Genomic DNA, 10,645 nt, shown 5'->3' with positions numbered 1-10,645 from the left:
CAGGCCACCCACACCCTTCACCACACACTCCCCACCTACAGGCGGCAGTCCCATCTCTTCCACTGGTCCTATAACTACAACATCCTTCAAGACCACCACTATCCATTCAACTCCACCACACCCACAGACCACACTTTCCACTCACGTTCCACCTTTCTCCACCTCCTCAGTGACTCCCAGTACTCACACGGTCATCACCACTACACACCCACCAATGTCCACTTCCCCTTCCATCCACTCAACCCCCACAGGCACCATGCTTCCACAGACAACAGTCAGAGCTACAGGATCCACACACACAGCCCCACCAATGACAGCCACCACCAGTGGGACCAGCCACGCCCACAGCTCATTCAGCACAGCCACAGGCTCTACTTCCTTCATATCCTCCTCCTCTTGGTCGCCTCAGAACTCTAGCTCAAGGCCACCATCACCATCTTCTGCCACCACACCACTGCCCCACTCGGGTTCTCCAACCACTCCGGTTTCTGCAACTCATCAGCTGCACTCGTCCTCATCCTCCCCGCCGCCCTCTGCCCCATCTTCTGTTACTCCTCACGTTTCCTCCTCCCACTCCTCTCCCCAGACTTCATCTTCTTCAGTGGTGTCTGTCCCCATGCACTCCACAACTCTGAGCTCGGGCTCCCACTCCTCCTTTTTCACACGTTCCCCAGCTGCATCGGCATCTTTGTCTCCTTTTTCTCCTTCTCCAGCTGCCTCTACCACCAGCAGGGCCTCCCTCACCCACACGACTTCCCCTCCTGTCAGCCTCTCCACTCTGCTCCCCGTATCCACTCCCACTGCATCCAGCACCACAGCGTTTCCATCCACGCGCAGGACCACGGCCAGCACCCACCTCGCCTCTGCCATCTCCTCTCAGTCCACCACCTCACGCTTCACTTCTCTCACCACCCGAGTTCCCACGCCAGGCTTCGTGTCACTCACCTCGGGGGTGACAGGTATCCCAAGCTCTCCCATCACCAACCTCACCACCAGGCACCCTGGTCCCACCTCGGTGCATACCACACGGTTCCTGACCAGCTCCCTCACTGCGCATGGAAGCACCCCTGCTTCTGCCTCAGTATCTTCTCTCGTGACAACTACGCCCAGCTCATCCAGTAAGTGGTATCTCTGTGGCCCTGCCCCGTCCCCGCCTCTGTGCTGGTGACTCCCAGTCAGCCCCTGCCTCAGCTTACCCCTCACGGTCCTGTGGTTCCAGGTCCCCATGCCTGTTCCCCACCTTCCCTACATGGCTGTGGGTCCTTTCCCATCTCCTCTCCTCTCACAGGCACCCAGCAAGTGCCTGGCCTCCCCCATTGGGCCTTCCTCCCCCGCTAACCTTTCTTTTCCTGGCACTGGCTCTCATTCCCCTGTCCCTGCTGCACTTCTGGCCTCCCTTCAGAGGGACACCTGCCAGAAGCCTTCCACAGCTGCCCCTGTGGGTGCTCAGAGATGTCAGGGCTGGCCGAGGCCGAGGGTTCAAGCCACACAGCCCTCCCTCCAAGTCCAGAGAGAGAGAGACAAAAGCCCAACACAACCCCCGCCTCGCCCCAGGGGAGCTGCTGAAGGTGGAGCTGGCCGTGGCGACCGGGCCGCCTGCTCCTTGGTGCTTGCGCCAATTCTCGGCCACGGCTCCTCCTGGCCCCCAACTGGCCTCCTGTCTGTGAGCGAGTCCACTGCTCCCCAGGCCACGGCTCCCCAACCCGCCTGGGGACACAGCACACCTCAGGCCTCGTCCACATCCACCTCACCCCGCGTTCCAGGGGTGTCCCTCCCTTTCCTCCTGGGTGTTCTCACAGCAGCCACCCCAGTGGGCCCCCACTAGGCAGCTATGCCACAGCTGGCTGCGTGGCCTCTCCTGTGAGGGGCAGTTCCTTGCTGCAGGCTGAGGGAATCCTGGTTTGGGTCCCTCCCTGAGACCAGGAGTTGGGTGGAGGCTGTTACCAGGGAGGTGACCCCAAGAAGCAGAGGTAAGGGAGCAGGAGCCAGCTGGGAGGGGAGGGTGGCTGCAGACAGCAGGGCCCGTAGAGGCGCCCAGAGTCCTGGCCCCTCCCGGAGAAAGCCCTCTGCCGCGGGCAGGCAGGCTCCAGGAAAACAAAGCTGGGCACAGCCAGGGGAGGGCACATGGGCAGCAGCTCCCAGCCCTTGCCCAGTAATTCTATTCCACTTTTAAACCCAAGCTCCACAGTGGCGGATTCTAATGTGGACGCTGCCACTGTCTGCATCAACCCGCCAGCTGCATGCTGCCTGCCACACGCCCAGGCCTCTCAGTGGCGCTGGCTGGGCCTTCCATGTAGGCCCCACCCTACCCCTTCCAGGATCCCAGACCATGGGGCCTGCTCCACTTCCCTCCTCCCTGGCTGGGGCCCGTGGAGCACCCGCAACACCATCTGTCCCCCTCTGGGGTCACTGACATCGTGTCCTCGGCCCCCTGCAGGTGCTGGGTCCGGCCAACCAGAGATTCCCATGCCCACAGGTCGGTGTCCAGGCCTGGGATTGGGCATCAGGGAAGCTGGGCTCCCCGGGTGGCTCACACAGGCCAGGGCTCAGTACCTGCTGAGTCCTCTGAGAACATTCTCTACCTTGACGGACTCCAGCATCGCGACTTTGAGGGAAAAACAAAGCAGGGGGCTGCAGGCCTTCGCCTCTGTCCATGGCTGAGATCTAAGCTCTACGGGGCTCCACCAGGGGAGGCCACGCCTTGGGCAGGAAGGTTCAGAGGCAGGTGGGGATGTGGTCCCCAGCCAGGGACCCCCTCCCTCCTCGCTCCATGCCACCCTGGGCACTGCTGACTGTCCAACTCTGCTCCCAGGGGTCTGCAGCGTGCAGGAGCAGCAGGAGGAGATCACGTTCAAGGGCTGTGTGGCCAACGTGACGATGACCCGCTGTGAGGGCGTCTGCATTTCCTCTGCCAGGTGAGTCCACGAGGCAAGGCCACCCCACGGCCAGCAAGGTTCACAACCCCACCCAGAGAGGCGCCAGGGCAGGGCAGGGGCTCCCACACAGGCACCTGCTGCCCAGTCAGGTCAGCCACTTGGCGCTTCAGCTGCCCACTGCCTGCCCTGGCCCCTGGGACCAGGAGGTCAGCAGGGAGGTCCAGGCCTTTCTGGACCAGCTGGCCTGGGGAGGGAGAGGCTTTCTGGGCGCAGGCACGCCCCTGCAGCAGCCACAACCCCTGCTCTGTCTTGGCTTTTCGGCAGCTTCAACATCGACACCCAGCAGCTGGATGCCCGCTGCAGCTGCTGCCGCCCACTCCATTCCCACGAGCAGCAGCTCGAGCTGCCCTGCCCAGACCCCAGCGCGCCTGGCCGGCGGCTCGTGCTCACCCTGCAGGTGTTCAGCCGTTGCGTGTGCAGCTCTGTGAGCTGTGGACACTAGCAGGCTCGCTGCCTGGTCTCCTGGGAGTGAACGGCTGCAGATGACAGAGAAGGACAACCCCTCCCACCAGCCCCTTCCCACTCGTGCCGGCAGCTGCGTCCCTGGTCACCAGCCCTGGCCCCCAAGAGCCCTCGGCCGTGGCTCACCTGAGACACTGGTGGGAGAGAGGCTGCCAAGCGGAGGTTCAGACCACCACACTCCTGCAGACCCTGACCCAGCTGAGCGGGACTGAGGTGGGCAGTGGCCACGGACCCTCCCAGGCACACAGGGCACTCCCAACCACCCCTGTCTGCTGTCCAACACCTCCCAGCCTCTGAGCTGGACCCCAGCCCTGCTGGGCCCAGAACGCTGCAGATGAGGCTGCGAAGCAGGTGCTGGGCCAGACCCATTGGGGGCGGGGACAACATGGGAACCTGCAAAGAGCTGGGGGCAAGAGACCCAGGCAGGCACCGGCCCAGAGAAGGGGCCTCCCAGGGTCAGGGAGGACAGAGAGTGGCAGGGAAGGTAGGGAAGCCACCCCCGCTCCCAGCCAGCCAGGAGCCCCCTCCCCACCAGCACCGCACCGTCCTCAGCAGCTTCTCCTGGGAAGACAGCGTCACCTGGCCAGAGACTCCAAATAAACTGGTTCTTATCAAGGCACAGAGACTGGTCCCTGAGCACTGCTTTTGCCTCTCCCCAGCCCCTTCGACCTGAGGCACCCACCGCACACCTGCACCCTGTGGGCCCTGCGCTCTGGGGCTGGGCTGAGAAGAGAAGCTGGCTCTGGCCCCGGGCCCTCCCCTCCCTGCACCAGGACTGTCCCATCTCGGGCAAAGACACCGTCCCCCGGGGACCACCCCCATCTGCCCACGGACCCCTCTGCTCCATCTGTGGTGGGATCGACCAGGAGATCCCATGTGGGGCCCCCTCACACCCACGTGCAGCTTGGCAGGCCCATTCTGCCAAGAATGGGAGGGAGCCCTGGCAGCACCCCAACACACTGCACAGCGGGAGCCCCGAGGCCAGGCTGAAGGGGTTCCCACAGGACCTAAGTCCCCAAAAGCTCCACCACACACCCAAAATCAAATGGGCAGAGCCAAGGGCACGTCACGCGCCAAAGGACAGGCCCACCTCCAACACAGTGGGGACCTCAAGGACCGCACCTCACGTGGCCCCGGGGAGCTACAGGGTTACGTGGGGTGCTTCCCCCAAAGACCGTCCACGATCCGGGCACTGTTCTAGCCTTTTTCTTTGATGAGGAAGGCCACACCAAGGGGCCCTCTGCATCGCCCCATAGGGAAGCGGTGCCTTGGGGAGCAGCCTTTCCTCCGATCATGGGAGGGGTTAAGGGACACGGAAGACGGATGGCAGCACACACGGCCTGCAGGTGTCGCCCACAGCAGAGCACCGCCCAGCAGCTGGGACACCAGACCGAGGCCCACGCCGCCAACTGCAGCACAAGCCCAGCACTGCGTGAGTCACACCTGGCACCGCAGGACCCAGAGTGGCCAGTGTGAGGGGTGCACGTCACTGACATGGCTACCCTGTGATCAAAGTCCAACACAGCAGGAGAGCAGACACCACAGGCCACATCACTGCATGGAGGTGTGGGGACCGAGAGGTCCGAGAGCCCCTGCAGCCGCTCCAGGACCCGCACAGCAGGAGGCTGACAGCCAGGGTAAAAGCCTCATGCAGGTGTGTCACCTCCGCAGCACGTCAAGAAACAGGAACCAGTGCTGGGCGTGTTTAGGACAGACAAGGCCCCTGTCCCGGGGACAGAGCGCAGGGCCCCAGCCATGGCTCCGCAGCTGGCCCCACTCTCTCGCCTCTGAGGGTCAGATGTGCAGCCTGGGTGCTGAGTCCAGATGACGGGTGAGAGCCAAGCCGCGGGTGGCACACAGGCTCGCGGCCAGCGGCCCCTTCACTTCCTGACCACGCAGAGGCTTCCCACCAGGACCACTGGACAGACCACTGGAAGCACTCAGGCCTGCACCGTGGCCTGGGGACGCCCACTCTGACAGGAGAGAGAGTTTTGCACCACAGCCCACGCTTTACCCTGGAGTCCTGGGGGCCCCGAGGGGCCAGGGCACTCATCGGAGCCCGAAGGCAGGTGGCGAGCACGCCTCGTGGGGCCAGCAGGATGCTCCTCCCCCCGCTGCACGTCTGAGGCCCCAGCAACTGCAGGAGCGTGACAGATGCCCTTCCCGACCAGGAGCTGGGACAGGAAAACCATGACATTCCACCAGGACATGTGGTTTTGCCAGAAGTCATTACAAATACAAATGTTTCTATATTCTACATCAAAATCCCAACCAGGAAGACTGTCTAGCTGGGGCTGCGGCAAACCCGGGGCGGCCGTGCTCCTCCCAAGAGCCCAGGATGATGCCAGGCGCACAGCCACCAGGACGGCCACACTGAGGTGCAGCCCCTGCGATGTGCAGCCGTGCTGCTGCTTCCAAAGGCTCCAAGGCAGGTGGGCGGCAGCATGGGGCAGCTCAGCAACACTCCCACAAACACCACGTTCACGTCAACTTCTAATTTCCCTTTAATTTGTAGATTTAACCACAGAACTGTCTTGATTTTTATAAAAACTGATCCCAAAATCCACCTTCTGCCGTGGCTGCCACAGTCCAGGCTGAGCTTTTCTCCTGAGCCACACACGCGTGTTCCTGTCCAGCCCAGAGGGGAGGGGTCCGGAGCAGCGGGGCGGGGAGGCGCCATGTGCTATGACGCTGGACACGAGGCGCCCATCTGCAGGATGGCCAGGAAGACAGACAGCACAGACGAAGGAAACGCAAGACACACGAGCCTGGCCTTCCCTCCTTGCCACTAGAACTGCGCCGACAGCAATTCACATAATCTCTGGGAAACGGCTTCCTTACTCGTCCGCAGCGTGAGCCGGTACATCTGAAACAGAGCACAGCAGGACAGCGGGTCAGCGGGCACGCCGGGGCTCACAGGCCCGCAGGTCCAGCCCTGCCATGCGGGAACCCTGTGGGCCACACCCAGGGAACGCACGCTGGAGGCACCCACAGCTCAGCAGAGGCCTAAGCACCACACAACAGTCGGCACAGAAACTGCGGGCTGGCTTGGCAGCACCTGGTGCCTCACACGCAGCTAGCGGGAATGTGCAGTGTGCGGCCACCTGGGGAAGCTGGGGGGCAGCTTTGGCAGCGCTAAGCACAAACACTCCTGGGTGCTGCCCGAGTGAAACGCAGACAGGCGTCCATCGACAGAACAGGACGTGGACAGACGGGATGAGGCAGTCACCCAGAGGAAGAGCTTCCGACGCACGTGGCAGCTGGGAGAGCCACAGCCCAGGCCCAGGCTGCTCCGTGGTGGGACGAGGCTCCCCGGGGCCGGCTGTGGTGAGGCTGGGACCTGATCACATACTGACAGGGTAGGGCTGGATGGGCACACATGTCGCAGCTGCCGGAACTGCACTGGAGAGCTACGTGTCACCATGAGAACTGTCAGAATCCACTCGAGCGTGCTCAGCCATTTCCCCAGGGCCTGACCTGGGCTTGCAGGTTTGGCTCCAGGCGCAGCAGGCATCCAATCTGGGTGGTTTTCGTGTGTATGATTCCGGCTCCCACGAAATTCGCAGGATTGGGATCGACTTCTTCTAGAAGTGCAGAACCGAATCCAATGATCTGTCCGAACAAACAGGAGGGTGAGGGCCGGCGCCCGTCGCAGGTGCGTGTCCCGCGTCCCCCAAGGCCCCTCAAGACGCACTACCTTGGCTTTGGTGACCTCTGTGTCCATGGGGTGCTTCGCCTTGAAGATGTTCTGGACTTCCTGTTGTGGACTGAGAAACAGCAACCAAGGCCAGTGTTCTCAGCCAGGCCAGAGACCAAAGCCCACCTGTTCAAATGACCCCCCGCCCCCACCCTGACCCTACAGGAAAACAGGTTCTCACTTGCTCAACTGCTTCCAACGTTGAAAGAAATCCTGAGAAGCCATTTCTGTGGGCTGGAAGAACTTGTTAAGCGTGATGGGCAGCTGCACAGAAACATTCTGGAAGGTGCCCCCATACCTGCAAGCAGCAGCAGCAGAAAGAGACAGTCAGCTCCTCCTCCGAGCGCCTCAGGGGCCGGAAACGGCCTGGGTGAGGTGTGCCCACCCATCACCACCCACCAGAGGGGGGCCGAGGTAGCTCGGTGTCCAGTGTCGCCCACAGGCAGGAGGGCAGGCCAGGGCCGTGCACAAAGGCAGGACACCCCAGTGCCTCACTTCTCCCCAGTAATCTGTTTCCCAAAATTCCAAGTCTGTGTAAACAGTGTGATTTCTTTTTCTTTGAAAACACAAAGGCATTTGCACAAATAAAACAAAACTTTGCATGTCTATGTCTCCAAACTTTACAGTAAACAACCTTAAGTTCTCTGTATTTTTAATGTCAGAAAGTGTGCTTTTCTAAGCCGGGCGTGGCTGTTTACACCTGTAATCCCAGCACTCTGGGAGACGGAGGCAGGCAGATCACCTGAGGTCAGGAGTTCGAGACCAGCCTGACCAACACGGAAAAACCCTGTCTCTACTAAAAATACAAAAAAAAATTAGCCAGGCATGGTGGCTCATGCCAGTAATCCCAGCTCCTCGGGAGGCTGAGGCAGGACGATTGCTTGAACCCGGGAGGCAGAGGTTGTGGTGAGCTGAGATGGCGCCACTGCACTCCAGCCTGGTGATAGGGCAAGACCCTGTCTCAAAAAAAATAATCGAAGTGTGCTTTTCTAAACATCCCTAACTTTGCAGACACCTGGCAGGGGACAGGCTGCCCGTATACGCTCTGTTGTAGTCACTGAAAAGGGGAAGTAGCAAACAGTCGAAACACGAAAATCCTACGTTTTAAAAAATAAGCAGAGTGGTATGATCTGAGCTCTACTGCAGAAAAACGCACCCCCAAGGCCAGTGTCCGAAGGAAACCAGCTGCCCTGGCCCTGCGGCTGTCACCTGGCACCAAGCCAGGGAGGTGGCTCCGGGGCCCGGGCTGTCTGCCACCCCATGAGGTGGGCCCCGTAGTGCCCATGAAGATCCTAGCAGGCCCCGTTTGGGTGCTGCCTGCCGTCCCGGAGCCTGGGGCTTCGCCTCCCCTGGTTTCCTGCACTCTGCAGAGCTGGGGGCAGCAGCAGCTCAGGCCACACCCGTAGGCCCTGGGTCCCCTCAGGAAGGATGCGGTGCGGGCACAGTGGGGGCCGCTGGAGCCCAAGTGCCCGCACATACTCCTTGGCCCGGAGCGCACACGCTCTGACCTGAACTGAATGCTGAGGACCGGCGCCTCTGTGAAGTCGGACACGCACTCTATGTTGACCACCTGCTGCACCTGTGCGCCCCCCTCCACGGTCGGGTCCACAGGCTTGGTCTGCAGGTTCAGGTGTGTGCGCATTAAGGAAACCAGCCAAGCAAGCCCCAGTGGCAGTGGCAGAAACGGGCCGGACTAGATCCCAGCGTGGCCTGCGTAGGCAGCACACGCACCACACTCCAGGACCACCAGCTACAGTCGAGGGGCAGCCACTCCACCCGGCCCTGCCCTTCCACCCAGGCTGGGTCCCGCCCACCAGACAACCCTCAACACACTGCTGCATCTCACGCTCCCAAAATGACGCCTCCATTTTACAAAGTCGCTTAGATTATACACGGGCTATTTTACTTATCTGTTCCATTCTGTCAGCCTCAGCTCTGGTTCCCACATACACAATTTTTGTCACTGTTTGCAGAAACTGGTGCTTAGTATGACAGGAAACTTAAAGAATCCTGGGAAGTAGGCTCCTAAGACAGCGAGACTCAGAAAAGGGCCCGCCATGCTGTGATCAGCATGGTTTTCATGCTGGAAAACAAGTGTTTGCCCACAGCCTCTCCTGAAGAAACGTGTGACACCAGCGAGGCTGCGTCCGGAGGCAGTGGGTGCGGCCTCTCCCTCCCTCTGGGCCTGTGCTGTCTGGAGCCCAGCACACCCCAAGGGAGAGACCCCTACAGAGGGCACAGCAGGAGCCAGAGCTTCCACTCCTGGTCCTCAACAGTCTTCACTTCACGTGATCCCACATGTGTGTATCTTTAATGACTGTTTTGAACAGTTAGCTTGAACGGTCTGCATTAAAACGTGCTAACATGAACACAGACCAGCCAGTGCCAAGGAGGACGCTGCTTCACTCAGACCTCTGACCACAAATCCCCAGACGTCACCGTCTCTGGTCAAGCTGGGGCCTTCATGCTGACTCTCTCTGGTGGGGATGTCCTTAGAGGAAGACATGTTAGTGTCCCTCTTTTAGCTGGGGAAGTTCTAGTGTCACTTCTTTTCAGTCTAAAAGCCCTACAGAAGCACACGGGCTCTGCCGGGGTGCGAGCCTCACTCTGGTTCCCGCCAGTGCCTCCCACGCTCTGCAAGCAGCAGCTCCGTCTGGGAGACGTCAGGGAGGAGGGTGTAAAGATAAAGTCACAGGAGAATAAAGCCAGATGAAAAAGAAAGGGACTCCAGTTAGCCAGATGCAGGGCAAGAGGCAAACACACATCACTTTTAAATGTATTGTCAAAACTCATACGAATACTGCCTGATTTCTTTCGTCTGCTCAATACCATCGGCAGATGATGATGGTCTGATTTTCAAATAGCATCTGGAATTATCTTGCTATTTTAACAAAACAAGAAAACCAAAAAACTTCCTCGCAAGTCTCCTCTAGCCCCAAGTTACTGCGTGTGTGGGCTCGGGGGCAATGCACCCAAGGATATGAGGCTGAAGGTCGTCTGAGCAGATGAGTGTTGGGGTAAAATTCAGGAACTGCGTGGAGGTCTTATTCCCATAAAAGATAAACATCCGACCTAGAAGGAAACAAAAACAACTTTTCACACACATCATCCCACACCGATGCAGAACATTCACACTGAAAAACAAGACCCCGCAATCTGCAGCTGAACTGAAGTTGCCTGCAGGGACGTTTGCCTGTTGTTAAAATTAAGAACAAATGTTTTCTAGTTTTAGAATGAGCACGCCAGTGCTGGTAGAGATGGGGTCTCGCAATGTTGTGCAGCCTGGTCAAAAACACCTGGGCTCAAGCGATCCTTCCACCTCAGCAGTCTGCCAAAGTGCAGGAATTACAGGCTGCAGTCACCAGGCCACAGTCTGTTTTGTCTGCTTTGTTTCTCAAAATCCCAGCCTCAAGTAATAGGCCTGCCTTGGCCTCCCAACATGCTGGCGTTACAAGCGTGGGTCACCATGCCAGCTACCTGTTTGTTTTATAATGGTCATCCTGGTGGGTGGGGTGGCGTCTCACTGTGGGACCACAGGCGTGGGCCCTCC

General features: G+C 59.8%; 2 protein-coding genes across 12 annotated transcripts in view; one reads left to right on the top strand and one right to left on the bottom strand.

The window, feature by feature from the left end:
• MUC6 (mucin 6, oligomeric mucus/gel-forming) overlaps window positions 1-1,667 on the top strand; it is a 24,904-nt gene extending 23,237 nt beyond the window's left edge. The window contains 2 exon segments of the mRNA XM_032270575.1: window positions 1-1,118; window positions 1,555-1,667. The exon segment at window positions 1-1,118 is cut by the window's left edge and continues 10 nt beyond it. Coding sequence (XP_032126466.1) covers window positions 1-1,118; window positions 1,555-1,667 — 1,231 coding nt within the window.
• Window positions 1,668-5,878: 4,211 nt separating this feature from the next.
• Window positions 5,879-10,645, bottom strand: part of AP2A2 (adaptor related protein complex 2 subunit alpha 2) — a 73,623-nt gene continuing 68,856 nt past the window's right edge. For all 11 annotated transcript variants that reach the window (XM_032270563.1, XM_032270564.1, XM_032270561.1 and 8 more), the window contains 6 exons: window positions 10,078-10,167; window positions 8,604-8,727; window positions 7,277-7,393; window positions 7,096-7,165; window positions 6,876-7,010; window positions 5,879-6,264 (listed from right to left, as the gene is read on the bottom strand). In XM_032270563.1, coding sequence (XP_032126454.1) covers window positions 6,187-6,264; window positions 6,876-7,010; window positions 7,096-7,165; window positions 7,277-7,393; window positions 8,604-8,727; window positions 10,078-10,167 — 614 coding nt within the window. In that variant the 3' untranslated portion in view covers window positions 5,879-6,186. The remainder of the gene's footprint in view (window positions 6,265-6,875; window positions 7,011-7,095; window positions 7,166-7,276; window positions 7,394-8,603; window positions 8,728-10,077; window positions 10,168-10,645) is intronic.

The sequence above is a fragment of the Sapajus apella genome, unplaced genomic scaffold (assembly GCF_009761245.1).
Source record: "Sapajus apella isolate SASKATOON/1434 unplaced genomic scaffold, GSC_monkey_1.0 scaffold212, whole genome shotgun sequence".
In the NCBI taxonomy this organism is placed as follows: Eukaryota; Metazoa; Chordata; class Mammalia; order Primates; family Cebidae; genus Sapajus; species Sapajus apella.
This window is presented reverse-complemented; position numbering and strand designations above follow the sequence as displayed.